This window comes from Schistocerca gregaria, chromosome 5 (genome assembly GCF_023897955.1).
Source record: "Schistocerca gregaria isolate iqSchGreg1 chromosome 5, iqSchGreg1.2, whole genome shotgun sequence".
Classification (NCBI taxonomy): Eukaryota; Metazoa; Arthropoda; class Insecta; order Orthoptera; family Acrididae; genus Schistocerca; species Schistocerca gregaria.
Genome location: NC_064924.1, coordinates 353,189,827 through 353,211,245, shown reverse-complemented (window position 1 = coordinate 353,211,245; position 21,419 = coordinate 353,189,827). Strand labels below are relative to the sequence as shown.

At 38.4% G+C, this 21,419-nt stretch overlaps 1 protein-coding gene across 1 annotated transcript in view; it reads right to left on the bottom strand.

Annotated features, from left to right (window-relative positions):
• The window catches only part of LOC126273341 (dynein axonemal heavy chain 10), a 1,458,287-nt gene that overhangs the window by 858,616 nt on the left and 578,252 nt on the right, over positions 1-21,419 (bottom strand). Inside the window, exon 100 of the mRNA XM_049976887.1 lies at positions 15,476-15,712. Within this exon, the coding sequence (XP_049832844.1) occupies positions 15,476-15,712 (237 nt within the window). The remainder of the gene's footprint in view (positions 1-15,475; positions 15,713-21,419) is intronic.

Sequence of the window (21,419 nt, the reverse complement as noted above, 5' to 3'; positions counted from 1 at the left end):
GTACTTATGTTTGGCAACAAACCACAGTGTTAATCTCAAACCTATGATTACTCACTGAAATAGGCTTAGGTAATACATGCATAGCTATGATCTGAAGAATGTGATGGTACAGCCCTCAGAAACGTAGTTTTTAAACTTCGAGAGCGCATGCATGCTGCCATGGTAAGTTGGTTGTACTCTGTGTGACAGTTGTCACTGCACAAGCTGATGTTTGACAGGAGAAATGGGGGTAGCAGTGAATCACATGGAGGCCAAGCATGGCCACCCACAGTGGCAATAGCTTTGTAGGTCATCTACTAGATGCCAGCATAATTTGAGATCTGCTATTAGAGCAGACACCATGTATGAGAAATTGTTATGCTTACCAGATGACAATATTGACTCTGAAAGCATGTGGCTGGTTTTCCCAGTGCTGGAGAGCCATTAGGGAGACAAATGGTGGAAAGGGCCAGCATCACAGAGTAAAGGTACTTCTTAAAGACTACATATGACATATGTCTAATAAAATGAGAACTAAGTAAGATTCTGGAAAGCCAGCACCACATAAATAAAGGGAAAATTACAGCACATATGAAGGTACAAGCGCGCCCTCAGTGTAACAAATAGTTTATAAAACATGACTTATAAACTGTATGAACATTTAAAACATTGCAACACAGCAACAACTACACCAGTTTTCATAAATGAAGTGTCAGTGGATGGATTTACTAGAAATCTATCAGACAATTAAACCAAAACACTGAAAAATACTAACATTTTTTAACTATAGGCCAGGATGTGTATTCTGTGCTGAAAAACTGGCAGATTTAGCCACAAGATTAATTTATATCATAAAAGTTGCGCCAGCTTTCGAGAGGAACACTAGGTATGAGAGTAGAAATGGGCTCATAACTGTTTATATTCGTTAACAGCAATGTCATCAAAATTAATGTTTTTGATGTTAAAAGTGGAATTTATGTGAAAACCAAAGTCTGTACTAAAAATCTAAAGTCAACATCAACAAGCTGATAAAATTTGGAACTGATTTCGTATATAAGACTTGTATACATTAATAATTTATATTTTTACACAATCAGGAATCATAAATACTTGATTTGACTCATGTGATCAATGTAATAATGCAAATAACCAACCACTATCATGACTTGAGCAGGCTTGTTTGGGCAATATTCATGAGTAGGGTGTGAGTTGGATGGGTGGTAAGACAGTCACTCTGTGGAAGTATTAAGATTATTCTAAGTGCCAAGTTGTCGATAGAAAATTTTCATACATGCTGCCAGTGAACAAATAGTAATATTTTTGAGCTGTGAAAAATTTCACACTTGCTGCCAGTGGACATTTAGTAATATTTTTGAGTTGTGAACTTATAGTACTTTTTCAACAGTGGATGATTCTGAACTCCGAAATTTTACTGTTACCCAGTGATTGTGATTTGATGGGGAATGGCAGAGAACCCCAGAGCCCACAAACACTAGAATTAGTGGAACTGAGCCAAGAGGAAATGATTACAAGTTTGTTAATTCAGGTGGGGAGTTTAAAAACTGCATTTCAAGCCAATCTAAATGGTTCTATGGGGAATTTGGACATAAAAATTTGGAGTTTGGGGAGATCAGTGAACAGTAAAATTGGGAGTTACATAAATTAGATGAGTACATTAAAAAATGAAATAATGGCTCATTTAGGCAAAAAATTGGAGGACCTAATAGGAAAATTTCAAGCAGTGGGACAGAACCTGTCTACCAGTTGGCATTGTTGAGACTGAGTTGAAGGGTCAGATTTGCACAGTGAGATAGGTGTGTGATGTTAGGAATGAAGAGACAAGGCAGGCTCTAGTTAGTGTGAATAAGAAGATTATCGCCAGCTGTGATGAGACCAAGACACTGCTGATAGGTGAAATGGAGAGCACAGCAGGCAATTTTAGAAAAGAGATGGAATGTGTGGTAGCTGTGAACAATGTTGAAAATATCAAAGTAAACAATAGGCTAAGTAACTTAGAATTGTACAGTATGTCTGTTAATTGTGGGTGGCCATAAAGCACGTACTCATCGGTAATAACTTTTTCAGGTGAGAGTAAATACCTAGCTGCAGATTTTCTTGCAGCTTGCAAATATTACTTTATGCCGGGTGTGTCTCACCAATGTAAGATTAATATAACAATGAAAATACCCACATCGCACAATACCCTGTTACAGATCATGCTCTACAACATGACAATCATGATCTTGGTGCCTGTTTCACACACGTACAATCTGGATTCTTCCCCAGACACCAGTTTCTCAGGACTTCGCACGTGGGAATGGGAACTAGTGCTACAACATGCCCTTGGTTCTCACCATCAACATGGCCTTAACTTACATTAATTTCTTCATCTCAGCATTTCTTCACAGTAGCTACTCCTTTCTTCACTCTAGTTTAGTTTCCTACATCTTTCATTTTTTGACTTGTCTATTTTTTGGTGTCCCTCTCCCACCTCTGTTGTGTACAATAAACTTAGGTTTTCACTCTTATTAACTCATCCAGAATGTTTTAGCAGTAATCTCTGTCTTGCACTATACCCTCTCTTCCACCTTTGAGCTCTCAGGTTTCCAGACCTCATCCACTGCAGTCCCCAACAATAAATCTTTCTTTTCATCTCATCCAGTAAGTCTCTCCTGACACACAGTTCTGGGTGACTTTTACAAAATCTACCCATGTTCCTAAACCTCTCCAGTCCTTTTCCGTCACCCCTCTTCCTTCCCCTTCACCCCTTCTGCCAGAAGAAGGTGCCACTGGCTCCAAAAGCTTGTATATAAGTATAACATCCTTTTATGTTTGTGCTCTCCTGCCGCCACTTGGTGGATGGATTTATTTATTTTATTTATTTATTTATTTTTTTATCCAACCAATTACAGTACAGTGTTTTGAAGAGATTGTTGGAATGTTCTACTTAAACATGGACAAATTAGTGTGCTGACCAGTTTGTTTCCTTTGAAGCATTTGAAAAATTGTTTTTGAGTAGGTACTGCAGCCAATCAAAGTAGAGTAGGTCGTAAAATGTTTTTGTGAATGGTCCAGTAAACAGGGGTGGGCGGGGGGAGGGGGGGGGGGCGGTGTAGATATACTGTGAGAGAATTTTGTTGGGAAGGGTTAGAAAAGTTCATGGATTTAGACAGACCATTGGGGTTACTCACTGTGACTTCTACTTTGAGGAGGAGATTTTCAGAAAATTTGCACAGCAAGTTGATACATTGTCCACATGATTCTATTAAAATTTTTTACATTTTATTGAAAGAATGGACCAAACACAGTCCCACAAATCAAGTTATGGAGGGAATAATTGTGTAAGCAGTCATAGTGATCAACATGATAATAGAAGTAATAGAAATTGGGGAAATAGGCAGCAGAATTACAATTGAGAGACAAATATGGATGAGAATTGGAGAGGAAATGGGGAAGTGTAGTAATGAGAGTAAGTATCAAAGTGATTCATGGGGAAATAATAACAGGATTTAACAAGACCACTATGAGAACATGGAACTAGGAGAGGGGATTGGAATAATATATGACAACAAGAACAGAATTCGGAAAATTAGTAATTGTTCCTAATGGGGTCCACTTTGGGACAAGAAACAATACAAAAAAATAGGACCAAGGTATGGGATAGTTATAGGCAGAACAGAAAGGAGTGTTTCAGGAACAGTAATAACCATAGAAGGAGTAAACAGGTTAGGGAAGAGAGAATTAGTGGAATGCATGCATTTCTGGGTAATGAAAGTTTGTGCATGCATATGATTGAGGAAATGCAAATAAAAGGAGACCTTTTAGAGAATCTAGAAGTCAAAAGGCAGATATTAATACTGTTGTCTGTTTGGTGAAGGAGCTAGTAATGTAGTAAGTAATGAATAAACTAATGTGGCTTTGGCTACTACATTGAATGAATCAGAACAAAATGTACAACCTGAGAGGATGAATGCATGCTATGATGTCCAAAGTGGGTGTGTGAATGACAGCAGTACTAATATTAAGTTGGGTGCAGTTGAATCAGTTTCAGTGGATGCTAATGTTGTTAATGTTGAGGCCACAGTGCCTGAGTCTGGTGATTTTGTGGATGGTGGTTATGGTAGTGAGGTCATAGTGCTTGCACCAAGTGTTTCTGTGTATGGAGGTGTACCTGAGAGTGCCCACTCCAGAGACTGTAGATGAAGGTATTTGTAAGCAAGCAGAGATTCCTGCATCAAATCATTTTTATGACCATGCAGTGGGCCCTGTCTCTAAAAGTCATGGGAAGAGTAATTGTGACTTGCAGGATGAAACTGCACGTAGTGTTTGTTGTAAAAGTTGTATCTGATTCAGTGGAGCCTAATGAAATAAACACAAATGATATTTATATGAGTGAAGTTTGGCAGGTACTTTTATCCATTGAACCATGGGATTGATTCTGATTTAAAGGAATGGGGAGAGAGTGCCAAGTGGATCCAGAATTGGGCACTTAGCAAATATGATTTTGTTAAGCAGTTAGGCAAGCGAAGTGAGAAGGATACGGCATACTATGACATTCTTGTAGAAATATTTGATGTGTTCAGGAGAGGGTGTGTGTTTATGATGGAAAAAGAAAGGATGAGGTGCAATAATCATACAGTAAATAATAGTTCAGGTAGTGGAGAAGGAGATGACAATGATGAAATCCAGAATTTCTTGATTTATGATAAACAGTCTATAGATATGAGTGAGGATGAATTAAATAGAGAGTGGATGGAGAAAGATGAAAGTAAATACAAGGTCAATGATTGAAAAGGTTTTTCAAAATATATTCAGAAAGTGGGCTCAAAAATAAGGGAGATTGAAAAACTGACTTTTGTCAGGAAACTAGGGAGGTTGATTGTAGGAAATATTTAATTTCAAAATGTGTTTGAGTTAGTACCTGCAAGGGAGAATGAGACAGAACCACATTGGGGGGTCAGGTGTGTACCCTGGTGAAAGATTGTATGCATCAAACAGAGGAGAATGTTTTTGCTGAGACAGAATTAAAGCATGAATACAATGAAATGTTGCAGCCAATAATTAATGTTAATGTGGGGAAAGTATGTGATACTGCTCTGCGAGACAATGGCAATTCTATTAGTGGAACAGCAAAAGATTTTTGTAATCATGTTAGGACTGATAAGACAGTTGAATTTCCAGCCACAGGGGTAAGAATTAAAAATGTTATTGGGAATTATAGCAAACCAATGAGGAAGGAGGCTGTATTAGACTTAAACATCGGCGGTGAATTGTTTAGTCTTGCATTCCTGATGAATCAAAACTTAAGCTCAAATATTGTGGTAGGCATTGAGTTTTGAATAAGCATGGGACATATTTTAACTGTAAACATCAGGTGTTGGAATCAAATGTTGGAGGTATGAATGGAGGGAAATTCAAAATTGCAATAAATTATAATGACTTAGTGGCAAGCTGGCATATGGCTTAATGTATAACGAATGAGGTGGAGATTGATGAAGAGATAAGGAGAAAGGTGAATGATACTGAGGGTATCAATGACAATGAAAGGGCAGACTTATATCACCTATTAAGTAGAAACAGAGATGTATTTTCAGAAAGGTCAGGGAAGTGACCACATGAACCAATTAAGATTACAACATGTCCCATTGCAATGACATATAGGGAGGGTATTACAACAGAATTACAGCATATCTTAGATCGGGGAATAACTGAAAGTTATGGAAGAGAGTACTGCAACCAAATAGCTGTAGTCAAAATGAGGAACAAGTCTCTATGCTTAGTTTTGATGTGAGGAAATAAAATAAAACAATAACAGCAGAGACGAACATTAAGAAAACATGGAAAAATTAATTCATGGTTTTAAGAATGTAAAATTAATGATAACCATAAAACATTTATTGTATCAAGCAGTCCTTATTCAAATGCATACGACTTAAAGTATCCCAAGTCAAAGAAGCCACTGGGACCAAGTAATGTACTGACTATACCTGTATGCACAGCCAGTGTAAAGAAAACACCTGTTTTGCTAATATATGTTATAACTTTTTTTTGCGAGAGGGGGGGCGGGGGGGGGGGGGGGGGTTAATTCTGTTGTTTTCATCTTGTTTTTAGATTAAGTTTCTCTTTTTTTGGGGGGGGGGGGGAGGGAGTAATTTTGATGTGGGAATGCATTTGTGTTTAATTGTGGGGCTATTATCATTTTGCTGTTACATGTAAAGATTTTGGATGGGCTGACTCAGAGTAAATATGCGTAGTTGTGTTTAAATTCTGTGAATGAGTTAAAGTGAGTAACAGATGGCAGAGAAGACAAGAATCATGGTACTGTAAGGGGCAATAGCTATAGCATAGCTTAGCAATTAATGAGTAGCTGATTAGAACTTAAAAAGAAGGACATTAATTGGAATGTAAGACAGAATTGTGTTTTGAGTTTTTGTTTCTTAGTGTAGTTAAGTCATAATGACTTGGGCCTTTTTGTATTTGTGTGGAACAAGATGCTATAACAGAAATGAAAAATCTGTATTTAACATGATTTCCTTGCAAGCCCTAGAATATGATTTTTTGTGTCAGACCTTGCCAAGAAATTTAGTGTGGATCGCATCAAGTCTGAATGGCAGAGGGGATGGGTTTCGATTCAACCGGTACCTGATGTTCAGACAATCATCAACTGCAGAAAGCTTGGTGTGTGACTTTTGTTTCTTGCCAAGTCATGTCAGCTCAGTGCAAATGTGCTTGAAAAGGTGCCTATTATCAGAGGTACGTCATTGTAATGAACCTTGGTGGCTCATCAGAAGAAGACAAAAAGTGTAGCGGTATTCACAAGTAAGGTGTGAGTTGGATGGGTGGTGAGACAGTCACTTTTTGGAAGTATTAAGGTTATCCTAAAATCCAAGTTGTGGACTTAGAAAATTTTCACACATGTTGCCAGTAAACATTTGCCTTGGACTTAAGAGCATTTTTTTCAGCATTGGATGATTCTGAACTCTGAAATTTTATTGTCAATTTAGAGAGTGGATTAAGACTTGTGATCTGAGAATTTTAACTTGAATCTGAAGTAAGTTGGACTTCGAATTTTTCAAGGCTTTTGAGTAAGTGGTGATCCAGCTGTGATACTGCCTGGTTATTTATGTTCTCGCATAGGATAAACAGTCACCCTTGGAAGTTGATTCAACTTCTTGCTGCAGGTCATAAGGGAAATAAATTTCATGAAACTCAAACTTCTGTAAGTTGTGAAATTTATTACATAAATGTACGCCTGCATTTTTGGTTTGTAATTGTAATTTTATATTGAAGGATTTGGGCAAATGCAACGTATGAACGGTTAGTTCCTCGAAGTTAACACAGCCAGACTTTAGAAAAATCCATTCTTTCACAGTGGTCCATGATGGTGTGATACAAACCAAAACGTAATAAGTAGAGGGAAGAACTATGAATTAATGGTGAATTACAGAAGAGCTAAAGAAATTATGGATCCTTTATTGTACTGCCTCAAATTACTGCCTTATTCAAAATATAATTCATTATAGATATATATTTAATTTTATGAACTTGATAATTTTCCTTGTCCATAATGCAGATGGAAGGGAAATTTTTATTTCATCAAATGTTTTCTGCATTGCTACTTCAGTATGCAGTTTTGTTTTTCTTCTGAACTGTTTGCATCTTATCAAAAATTAAAAATGTCTGTTACATGAACTGTCTTCTCCCATTGGGCCTTTCCCTCTCTTTCTTTTCAGAATATTGAATACCTGTCAGTTCCAGATTTCTCTCTCTCTCTCTCTCTCTCTCTCCCTCTCTCCCTCTTCTGTTTCCCCCCTCCAAACCTACAAAATATTCCCTAATGTCTTAATAGATGTCCTATGAAATCAGAACAGTTGGAATGGTATGAATAAAATGACTATCTCTAACCTCCACAACAGCTTTAATTACTGCGAGATTACAGAAATTTTGAGGAATATTTATGAGTTTTTTGCTCAAATGGAAGAATGTTTCATGACTTTTACTTGAAATGTGTGGATATGAATTAATGATTGTAGGCTTCATCATCATGTATGTGGGTGCTGCTGTATAGTGATTTACAGAAAACTATATGGTAGTGTGAATTAAGCCTACACTATTTGATCAAAAGTATCTGGAGAGCTATTAGTTGATATTAATATGGGATGTGACCATCCTTAATGTTTATGGTGGCTATAACTCTGCTTGGGGCATTTTCAATGAGGTGTTAGAATGTCAGTGGAGTTATGGCTGTCCATTATTCCTCGAGAGCCAAAATCAGAAAACGTAGTGATATTGGAAGCTAGGATCTTTTACAAAGTCAAGTGTTCTAACTTACCCCAAGAATTTTCCAATAGGTTCAACTCAGGACTGTGCAGGCCAGTTCATTTCAGGAAAATCTTGTTCCACAAACCATTGTCTTACAGAATCTACTTTATAACAGGGGGTATCGTGCAGAATAAACAATCATCATTTCAGCACTGTTCCTCTGCTGTAGGCAGTACACAATGCTGTAAAATGTGTTCACATCCTTCTGTCTGTAATGTTTTCTTAAGTGCAATAAGAGGGCCACACCCTAATCACAAAACACATTGCCTATCATAATGCCACCCCCTCCAGGGTTCACAGTTGGCACTACACAATGTCAGGTAACATTCTCAACATATTTGCTAAACTAAAACCCTTCCATAGGATGCCACAGGATATTGCATCAGTCACCACTACGAATCATTTGGTTTGAGTCATCCTCTGGCCAGTGACATTGAACTTCATGCCACCTCAAGTGTCACTTAGCACTGAATGCAGAAATGTGTGACTTACAAGGAGCTGCTCAAGCATTGTACCCCGTCCATTCTTTTTAACTATCTACACACAGTCATTGTGTTTGCTGGATGGCTGGTAGTGCTTTGAAACTCATGAGTAACCCTTCCAATGATTTCATGCAACTTTTTACACCCATCCACCACAAGACTCAATGTTCACTGTCCAAAAGTACATGATGTCTACTTGGTCTTGGTTTCCTTCACATTTCCACTTCACAGTCACACCACCAACAGCCAACTTGGGTAGCTTTATGTAGTTTCACATGTCCCTGATTGATCTGTTACTCAGGTGACATCCAATGATTAGTCCACATCTGAAGTCGCTGGGCTCTCCTGTCTCACCCATTCTCATGTTACTGCTCCTCTACTGACAACACCATACACCCTGCCTCCTTTTATCCTGGCAGGCCTGCCTCCCGTGATGTTAAGTGCTCAATTCTGCATTACATGGGGGTATCCAGACACATTTATCAGATAATGTACATAATGTTAGATCCATGCTGAGGAGATTCTCATGGATGTGGAACATGCCCTTTTTTTCCACACCATGAAAGAGCTGATGTTAAATGGAAATGATATAATTTTTTTATAACATATCAAAATTTTATTAAGTGCTGAATATATCAACTGGGAAAATTTTTAAATATTGATAATGAATTACAGAAGAACTGAAAGTGAATTTCTCTGGACAACATCATTAAAGAATACATTTCCAAGAAAATCAACAGCATGAAAAATAGGTCATTAAATATTATCTAACAATGCAGCATGTAGAAAGATGATTTTCCATACATTGCATAAATTTAAATTAAGTTAAATTGGCCTTCAGCAAAGTAAATCAGAGGTTCCTTGCTAAAAACAGATATAGAAGATTAGTGTGCATTATAAGTTTATTGGATGCAAACTCAATCTGCAAGAAGATCTGTTAAAAAGATCACTGACATAGAAAATAGCAGGTACACTCCTCCAATTTAACATTGATTAGCAGCCTGCAACTCCCAGTCAGCAGTTTCTACATGATGCACATAGGTAGCGCAGTCAGTAATCAACACACAGCATTTAAGAGCTATGAGATGATTCAGATGACAACCAGTAATGACAACCAGGGCTGCATGACAACTCCAGATGATGGGCAGATGCAGTCAGTGCTTTGTATATGATTTCTCAGTGGGGTTCACTCTATTAAAACCTGGTGGGTTCTCTTCCTTTAATCCTGGAGCAGGTGCACCTATGTCTAAAGTATGCCAACCACAAATAACAGTGTATTATATCATTCCACTGTTGTTTTACAATTGTGAGCTCATACGTAATCCTTCATTATTCCTTCAGGTAACACAATGATAAAGTTGTGCTGTTGTATGTACAAGCACAGCAGCCGTAAAAAAACCCAACCCAGATTCTTAGCTAAGAGCACAATCCCACAATGAGGCAATTGTATATGAGATGACTAATGACTGAATAATCATGTGGCTGGCATCTGATACAACTGTGCTGTTTAATGCTGTGAGTGGGTCATTACTGAGGGGTAACACTTGCACGCAGAGACAGAGTGATACAATGAAAGTTTATGTTATTATTGTTTAATTAAACAGTGATTTAACTCATATTTATTTATTGAAATAATCCTTTTGGAACGTACAATTTCATTTTCATCACTCCTGGACTTCCTTCATCCTCTTACAGTGTCGTTCCTTTTCTTCCTGGGTCCACTTTCTTCCTTTTGCAGACCTCTTTCTTTCCTGAAATCATGCCTTTTGCGTTGCTTCTCCAAAAGGTATTCTGTTATCTATTATGTCTATTCTAATCCCTGTGTTTTTCATATCTCTGTCAGTTCCAATGAAACATGTGGGTTTGGATTTGTAGCTGTTCAGTAAGTTGACGATCTGCTTGGTCAGTCCATTGTTATCCATTTGGAATATGTGGCCGCAAAACTGTAGTCTTCTTTTTCTCTTTGTATCAGTTAGCTTTCCCATTTTCAAATAGAGCTCTCTGTTTGATCTTAATTTATATTTAATTTTACTGTTAGATCTAGGTCCCAGTATTTTCCTTGGAATTCTTCTTTCAAATTTTCCTAGTTTTTCAAGATCTCAAAATCTTGTTAATTTATGCATTTCTCCTGCATACAGTCAGTCATGCCTTACCTTTTAATAGTGTCTTAGTTTTGTGCACCAGGATAAAGTTTTTTTTGTTATATACATTTTTTGTCATTTGGAATGACCTTACCATTTTATGCACTCTGTTTGCTAAAGCCATCTTTTCTTCTGTGTTACTTGCTATCTGTTCTCATTATTTCAAACAGTTTGTTTTAGATACTGTGTTGTTATGAATTTTAAAACTTGGAAGGGCATCATTAATATTTGTCATGAAATGTGTTTCTTCAAATGATATTTTTATCTGCTTGTTTCTGTAGTTCTGTGATTTGTTCTTTGGCACTATGTAGTGAGTCATTAATTAATGTCATGTCATCTGCAAAAACTGGACAATCCATGGTGATTTTATTTCTGTTTCTTCCTAGTTGGACAACCTTAGTATTGATGGATTTTCTTCTTTCTCTCACTACCTTCCCACAGGTGCAGTTAAAAAATAGGTGTGATAAACCATCAGATCGTACTCCTCATTTTATTTCAAAAGGTTTTGACAGTTCCTCCATAAATTTTGTTCTTGATGTCATGTGTGTTACAATTCATTTAAATATTATTGATGTTTTATTGTTGAGCCCTATTTCCTTTAAAATGCTGATTAGCGTATTTTTATCAAATGATTAAAGTGCCTTACTACATATTTCAAGTTTTTGATTTTCCTCATTTCTATTGTGTTCTTTAGATTTAGTATTTGCTCTGTACAAACCCTTCCCTTCCTAAATCCTGTTTGATATTCTAATAGTGCATTGAACCATATTAATTTTTCATTCTTTTCTTTTCTTATATATAAGCTATGTGTAAATTAAATGAGTTATAGACCCCATCAAAGGTAATTAACAAGTTGTTTTGTAGCAAGGATAATGTTTTGATACATCACTAAACATTTGTATGAAACAAAGTAAGAAATACGCTCTTCAATTTATTAATTCATGTATCTTCACACTTTTGCTTTGGGAAGTGGTAGCGTACAGACGTATGATTGGATTCATCATGTCAGCATTGTTAAAAATGTGTATGTTAAGTGTTCATTAAAAGTATTATAAAAAGCTATTAAGAAAATGAGTATTTATTCACACAATTAAGAGTTCAAATCCTATCTGTTCATCATTTCACTCACCACCGAGATCCTGCATCAAGAGGTTCGGTGCAGGCAAGAATAATTCATGCAGTGTATGGAGGAGAGCTCCTGGATCAGCATTACTACACTCAAGACTAAACACAATGGAATTAATGTGAAGGCAATGATTCAGACTTGATAGACACCTATTAAACTTGGTTTACTTATACTAAAAATATTGTGCTACATGTGACAGATCAGTAATTTCAATGGTTGCAGTGATTATTTGGTACTGCACACTACTGGAAGCAGCAGTACATATTGACCTTGAATGTAATGATATTGTAGGTCTGTTGATATTGGTTCAACCAAGAGTGTGCACAGATTAATAAGTTCCTTCAAAAATTTTTCGACTATTCTTTCCAAATCAATTTTGCAACTATTCAAGCAATTATTAATCCATTCCCGCCTACCTATTCACTAGTTGTGGGTAGAATATTCCTTCAGCTCTCTTCAAAAGTACCAGGGACATGATCCTATATGACACTGGTATGAGGGAGATCTCTCTATAATTGTTATGGTAAGTTTTCTTTCCTTTTTCATGTAGTGTATGTAGTAATGCCAATGTCAAGTCTGATGGTAAGCTGTTTGTCCAAATTTCATTAATGATTTCTGTTAGACATAGAATAATGTTGTCACTGGAGTGTTTTCACAATTAAGCAATTATATTGTCTTCTCCTGATGCTTTGTTATTTTTAAGTTGGTTTATGATTTCCTTTCACATTGTTGGCTTTGAGTCTGATTGTATTTGGATTCCATTATCAAAATGAAATTCTTCTTTACCTGAATCATAGTTGTGTCATTCTCTGAAGTAGTCCTTAAGTATTCTGCAGTTCCCATGTTCTTACACTGAAGAGCCCAAGAAATTGGTACATCTGCCTAATATAATGTAGGACCCCCACGAGCACACAGAAGTGCCGCAACACAACATGGCATGGACTTGACTAATACCTGAAATAGTGCCAAAGTGAAATGACACCACAAATCCTGCGGTACTGTCCATAAATCCGTAAGAGTACAAGGGGTTGGAGATCTTTTCTGAACATCACGTTGCAAGGCATTCCAGATATGGTCAATAATGTTCATGTCTGTGGAGTTTGGTGGTTGGCAGAAGTGTTTAAACTTACAAGAGTGTTCCAGAGCCACTCTGTAGCAATTATGGATGTGTAGGGTGTCACATTGTCCTGCTGGAATTTCCCAAGTCTGTCGGTATGCACAATGGACACAAATGGATGCAGGTGAACAGACAGAAGGCTTGTGGTGTCACCTCTCAAGAGTCATATCTAGATGTATCGGGGGTCCAATATCATTCCAACTGCAAACGCCCCACACCATTACAGAACCTACACCAGCTTGAACAGTCCCCTGCTGACATGCAGGGTCCATGGATTTATGAGATTGTCTGCATACCTGTACCAGTCCATCCACTTGATACAATTTGAAAAAGTGACTCATTCAACCAGGCAACAAGTTTATATTTGTCAACAGTCCAATATTGAAGTTGACGGGCACAGACACAGCATAAAGTTTTGTGTCGTGCAGTCATCAAGGGTACACGAGTGGGCCTTAGGTTCTGAAAGCCCATAGTGATGATATTTCATTGAATGGTTCACACGCTGACACTTGTTGATGGCCCAGCATCGAAATCTGCAATGTGCGGAAGGGTTGAAAGTTACGTTGAACAATACTCTCCAGTTGTCATTGGTCCTGTTCTTCCAGTATCTTTTTACAGCCACAGCAATGTCAGAGATTTGATGTTTTACCAGATTCCTGATATTCATGGTACACTCATGAAATGGTCATATGGAAAAATCCCCACTTCGTCGCTACTTCAGAGATGCTGTGTCCCATTGCTCATGTGGCAACTATAACACCACGTTCAAACTCACTTAAATCTTGATAACTTGCCATTGCAGCAGCAGTAACTGATCTAAAAACTGTGCCAGACGCTTGTTGTCTTACATAGGTGTTACTGACCACAGCACTGTATTCAACTTGTTTACATATCTCTATATTTGAATATGCACGCCTATACCAGTTTCTTTGGCACTTCAGTGTTTATTTTTAATTGCCATAAATAGTATAGCACCCATACTAAGGACTGCTGTTCAGTGCTCTGCATTAGTGAATAATTTTTCAATTTTCTGTTTGTCCTCCAAGTTTCCTTTGAACCAAACATCACCTACATCTAACAATCAAGAGGCTGGATGATTGGGTCGCAAACACTGGTTTTAAAATTTTCACTGAAAGATCTGTGTGTGTGTTCTTTTAACAGTTCAAGTCATTTTTAATCTTTCTGTTCTTAAAATATTATTTTAAATTTGAAGGAATTGGTAAAGTTTTTGATGATAAACTTACCAGACTGCCATACTAGCCCAATTCTGAGAGCTTGGTTCCTCCGAGCTCTCAATAGTTTAAAGTTTGTTAGGCACAAGGCATGAGGACATGGGAAGATACAGAATGTATCTGCTCCAATGTCAGAGTATTTTCAAGTCTTGGCTCATTCATGACTGTATGATACACAGAACAGCTTGGTTGTTGAAATCTGAAGACTGTTGATGCTGTCCACAATGAAACAACTAAGATGGTCACACAGAATGATGGTAGTGTACTGTCACTTTCTATCATATAGAGCACATCATGCGACAAGCATTTAAAATTTATTCAGTATCCCAGGCATATTTACAGCATGCAACTGCTTGCCCTTTATATTTCACTAATATTTTAGAAGCAATGAGGTCCTCTGGTATTTGTCTAAGGAGTTATCTTTTAGAAACTGATGTGACAGATACTAATGTGTAATGCCAAGGTGGGAGTAAATTATCATGTCCATAATTATTTTAGATTTAATAAGTGAAACATCAGAATTTTAAGGCAGTGGATTGGTGCTAGGTAATTCTCTAGGTTTCTCAATTATTTATGCCAACCATACCTTCAGTAGGTGCCTGCTACACGAATTTACAGTTTATAATGCACAATTTTTCGAAACTTTTTCAGACAATGTGTGCTGATGACAACAGTACTAGCCAAAAGTCTAAATATTTCATATAAAATTATACAAATACAATTTTATGCAAATTAAATGATTTTCATTGGTATATTAGCTGAGATTAAGATAGGAACAATGTGCTGAACTAAAATGACCAAGGGTAACATGGGGAATTTGTGAAGACAGCTGTCTTGTCTCAATATATTATCAGAAACACAAGTACAAGAAGTGTTATGTACAAGGATAATATGTTTTTGATACAAAAAATTATTGATAGAAGAAATATGTGAATAATAAAATCAGTTTCAGGCAAATAATTTGAATGTGACAGTGGTCTGTTTGCACAACAAGGGCCAGAGGTGCGAGAGATAAAAAGAGGCAGAGAGAGATACGAAAATTAACAACAAGTGTAGTTTAGAACTAAACAACTTACATCAACAAGTTCTAAACCACGATCAAGATCTCTTTCTACAGAACCAGGACCTTCTGCTTGAAATCGACATGCAAATGCCTCACACCGCTGAGCAAAGTCATCAATCTGTTTCTGTGACATTGTAGCAAAACGTGCTTTCGTTGACTCCAGATTGTATGTACGTCTAATTGATGCCAAATACAGTTCTTCCCATTCCTTCTGCAGCTGATGTGCTTCTATTTCATCCTCGTGAGGATACTAAAATAAAGCACACACAAAACAATCAATTTTATTAAGATGAAGTACATACTCTTTTTCAATTAACAATACTGCTTTTCGTTTTCCCTAAGAATTAGTTTTAGTTTCATAAAACAATAACAATATTCAAATAGAAGAAATAAAACAACAAATTCATGAAAGTTCTCAAATTTATTAACATGCAAAAGCCCTTGCAATACTGACCAATGACCACAGCAGTCTCGTCTCTCTCTAATACCCCAAACCAACCAACCCCCAATACTTTTACTATTGATAATTAATTTCTTCTTTAGGAGTACCTCTAGGTCAATTTGAATTGCTTAAGCGTAAAAAATGAGAAAACATTCTGGACTTATTATAAACAGCCTCAAATAAAATTTCAATGGTAGTAAATGTTGTGCTGTTATGTATGATTCCAGAAGAGTGATGTATAAACCTCCATATGTCTTTCCAATGAATGACACCTATGAAAAATAAAATGGTATAACAAATTATTTTATAGCAAATGATGACTACTGTGTGATTTTATTATTTATTTTGATGCGACGAGTCATATCAAGGGATGCAGGTCTTCACGACATGACAGTGACTGCAGTAATTTTGCGAGAGGAAGTACCTGTGTGGGCATTTCCACACATAGTGGTGGCCTAAGATAAAATATTGCACTGGTCCACAAAAAAAAGCCAAAGCCAAACAATCATGGGATTAACTTTGGAAGACACATGAAAATTGTATTGTATATTCATTCCTAATTCTGATTTTGAATCATAAGGTTCTAGTAATGCTCTCAACTCTGTATTTATAATTAGAAGATCCCTGTACTGAATTGCACATTTACAGGTATAACCTATAAGAGTCATAATATTATGAAAAGGTTAGTTGCTATTCGCCATACAGCGGAGATGCTGAGTCACAGATAGGCACAACAAAAAGACTGTAACAAATAAAGCTTTTTGCCGGTAGGGCCTTCGTCAAAAATAGACGACGGACCAACCACACACACACACACACACACACACACACACACACACAATTCACAAACACAACTGCAGTCTCAGGTAACTGAAACCACACTGTGAGCAGCAACACCAGTCATGATGGGAGAGACGACTAGGTGGGGGTAAGGGGGAACCTGGGACAGGAGGGGGGAGGAGAGGGATAGTGGGGTAGAGGTGTCGGATGTGGAGAGCTGCAGGTTAGACAGAGGGCACTGGAGAGTTAGAGAGGGGGTTAGTGGAAAAGGAGAGAAGTAAAAAGACTGGGTGGGATGGTGGAATGAGGCCTCTATAGACCTGGAATGGGAACAGGGAAAAGGCTGGATGGGTGAGACAGGGACTAACTAAGGTTGAGGCAATGAGGGTAATGGGAACGTAGGATGTACTGCAGGGAAAGTTCCTACCTGCGCAATACAGAAAAGCTGGAGTTGGCAGGAAGGATCCATATGGCACAGGTTGCGAAGCAGTCATTGAAATGAAAGGTGTCATGTTTGGCAGCATGCTCAGCAACAGGGTGGTCCATTTGTTTCTTGGCCACAGTTTGTCAGTGGCCACTCATGCAGACAGACAGCTACAGCTTGTTGATTGTCATTCCCACATAGAATGGAGCACAGTGGTTGCAGCTTAACTTGTCGATCACAAGGCTGGTTTCATAGGTAGCTGCACCTTTGATGGGATAGGTGATTTTTGTGGAGTAGGTGGTGGTGGTGGTGGTGGTGGTGGTGGGAGGACATATGGGACAGGTCTTGCATCGAGTAGGTCTATTACAAGATATGAGCCATGAGGTAAGGAGTTGGGAGCAGGGTTTGTGTAGGGATGGACGAATATATTGCCTAGTTTTGGTGGACAACGGAATACCACTGTGGGAGGACTGAGAAGGACAGATGGCAGGACATTTCTCATATCAGGGCATGGACAAGGGGTAGTCAAAACCTTGGCGGAGAATGTAATTCAGTTGCTCCAGTCCTGGATGGTACTGAGTTATGAGGGGAATGCTCCTCAGTGGGACTCTCCTTTTCCACTAACCCCCAACCCCCCCTCCCCCCTTTTCTCCCCCCCACTGCCCTTGCCCTCCATCTAACCTGCAGCACTTCACTTCACTGTCCGCCACCCCCACCCTACTATCCCTCCCCCTCCCCACCCCAGCCTTCCCCATACCACCACCCAGTCACCATTTTCATCATGCACTGCAGTTGACTGTGTGTGTGTGTGTGTGTGTGTGTGTGTGTGTGTGTGTGTGTGTGTGTGTCTGTCTGTCACCCATTTTTGACGAATGCCGAAAGCTTTATTTGCAAGTGTCTTTTTTGTTGTGTCTATCTGCGAATCAGAATCTCCGCCATATGGTGAGTAGCAACCTTCCTTTTCATAATATTGTTACATTCCATCCTGGATTTTCCATTGTTTGATTGTAATAAGAGTCACATTTATTTACAAAAATGAATATTATGCCAAATCTTTGTCTTTCAGCAAATTCTGCATAATTCTGTGAAGAAGTCCACAATTGATAATTAAAGGCAAGTACGCATTCACTGCTTGAGATATACCAAAATTTTGAGAATAATCCAAGGGAACATTACATTCTGGCACCCTAGTGGCAGGACTTTGATTGATTATTGCTGGAAGAAAACTAGAATGTGGAACAATAATAATAACAGCCAAAAGAATGAAATTACTTAAGAAGGACAGTGTGGTTGTCCAAAACAACCAAGTCAATAACAAAGCCAATAACAGAGCATCAAGAGGAAACATATAGCTAAGTATATATACAAAGCCAGTAACTTGTTCTCGAAAGAACAGTTACTGTTGATGACTGTGCAGCTTTTCCCTGGAATAAATGATGACTAACTGACAACGTCAGCTGGCGACAGGTGTTGTTGTTATACCTCGATGTGGACAGCTGAAAATGTGTGCCCCCAACCGAGACTCGAACCCGGGATCTCCTGCTTACATGGCAGACACTCTATCCATCTGAGCCACCGAGGACACAGATGAATAGCGTGACTGCAGGGACTTATCCCTTGCAAGCTTCCTGTGAGACTCACATTCCCAACTGTCCACAATTCTACATATGTATTGTACCTTATAGACATTTGCCCACCCACTCATTACTCGTGCACGCTTTGGCGATTCCCGTAAGAGATTGGGAAACCTGTGTGCATTCGCACAGACGAAGGTCAATGGCTGGGTAGCCTTTAACTATATGTACGAAGCCAGTAACTTGTTCTCGAAAACAGTAACTGTTCCTTCGAGAGAGCAGGAGATCCCGGGTTCGAGTCCCACTCGGGGCACACATTTTCAGCTGTCCACATCGAGGTATAACAACAACACCTATCAGCAGCTGAGGTTGTCAGATATTCATCATATAGCTAAGTAAATGAACTTGAAGTCAACCATTCAAAAAGGGTTGTATGGCAGAGAAATAAAATTAAAGTTAGTATAAAAAATATTTCATGCTATTATGCCATGGTCCCAGGAATTTTACTTTAATGTGAAATCCATTTGACCATGGCATAATAGCTTGGAGCATATAATTAAATATAACATTTCCAGCTATGAAAGTTCACATTTTTCAATTGAAAAAATTTTCAGTTCAACCACCACAGTATATGTTGAAGAGAATTAAGCCCATGAGTGTAATGATGGTGGTCAGCGACTGTTAAGATTGATGGTAGTATTCAACTATGCAGCAGCTCATGGTGCCAATGACAGTTGCGTGACAGTCAACAAGCACACAGCCTCACCAAGTTTCAGTGACACAAATCATTTGGCATTACAATGCATTATTCTGCTCAACAAAGTTTAGTGAACTTTATTGGAACCAATATTCTTCTTTTTTTTACGTTGTGTGTTCAGTAAAGACTAAGGTTTATTTTATTTTATTTTATTTATTTGATTATTTACAGAAGTTTTCCAATTAAGAGGTTGGATGACAGTTGTTGATTGGGAAAGAAGTGTTATAACATAATACTGTTTAACTGTGAACTAATAATAACTCAAAAGATTGGGAAAATGCTTAATTGTAGGAATTAATGTATGTGTTAAAGTACAGTGAATGAATTTGTCATGAGATTGTCCCTCTAAGTGGGGGAAGATGTACTGTTACATATCATTCTGGAAAGGTGATGTGTAACCTTACACTCACCTCTCCAACGAATGATACTCACAAATGATAAAACAGTATAACAAAATGTTTTAGAGAACACCATGACTATTATGTGCATTTATTATTTATTTTCATCTGGTAGGTCTTGTCAAGGGATTCGTGTCCTCAAGATGTGGCAGTGATTGCAGTAACTTTGCAGTGTTGTCCCAGTGGAGGCTCCCAATGACAGCAGCATGCTTCTATATTGCTGCCCCCACCAAACCCTCCTGCATCCAGCTTTCAACTGTGGAATAGGGCACCAGTGGGACTAGCTATTGTGCCTCCCACTACGGAGCCTATGGAGTTTGAACATGTGCAATTCTTTCCCTTTTCACCAGTAACAGATCCCTCAAACTCCTGCCAATGTCAGCAGACTAATCATTACCCCAGCATCCACAGTTTGTCATCCTCCCAGCAGAGCAAGATGCACTGGCAGTTGATCCACTGCCAGGGAATCTTGGGCTTTCTCTGATTCTGCTGTTGCTTGTTACACAACCTAGAGAACGCCACTGGCTATACAAACATCATATATTCCAGATTTAGTGCCCCATCCAGTGGACATCAAAATTGATGCAGAGGTACTGGTATGGGTATGGAGCAGAATACTACAGAACATTGTCATGGAGGGTATGTGTGAAGTGTGACACGGGCAGTGCCACAGACGCAGGTCTTTACCTACTGGCAGCAATAGACCTGACTGGGCAATTCAAATCATTCTAACAATGATTCTGTGACCAAGCCTTAGCCTTGCACAGGTCTCTGTTCCATGTGCTCGATTGTCAGTCACTCTTGGTGGTTGTGTGTTGGGCTTTCCTTCATGCTTGTTCACACCACTCTTGGTGGATGTGTGATGGGTTTTCCTTCATGCTTGTTCTCTATGCAGAGTTTGGGCTCTTTTCTCCCCTCTAAATTAAGTCACACATTGAGATTCATTCTGGGGTTCTGCTCCCCAGCTTGTACTTGAGCCATCATCAGGTAGTGTAGCTACATTTGTGTCAACAATAACAATTCCATGAGGTCTTCATATCCATGCTATTACTAAACCAGTATGTACAAATATATATCCATGAACTATGGACCTTGCTATTGGTAGGGAGGCTTGTGTGCCACAGCGATACAGATAGCTGTATCATAGGTGCAACCAGAATGGAGGGGTATCTGTGGAGAGGTAAGACAAATAAGTTGTTCCTGAAGAGGGGCAGCAGCCTTTTCAGTAGTTGCATGGGCAACAGTCTGGATGACTGACTGATCTGGCCTTGTAACATCAACCAAAATGGCATTGATCTGTTGGTACTGCGAACAGCTAACAGCAAGGAGGATTTATATATGTAATTTTTCCTGAGGGCATGCAGCTTTACTGTATAGTTAAATGATGATGGCATCCTCTTGGGTAAAATATTCTGGAGGTAAAATAGTTCCCCATTTGGATCTCCGGATCCATTGTACAGATCAAAGCATGGAATGTCAGATCCCTTAATCCATCAGAAAATTTATAAAGGGAAATGGGTAGGTTAAAGTTAGATATAGTGGGAATTAGTGAAGTTTGGTAGCAAGAGGAACAAGACTTCTC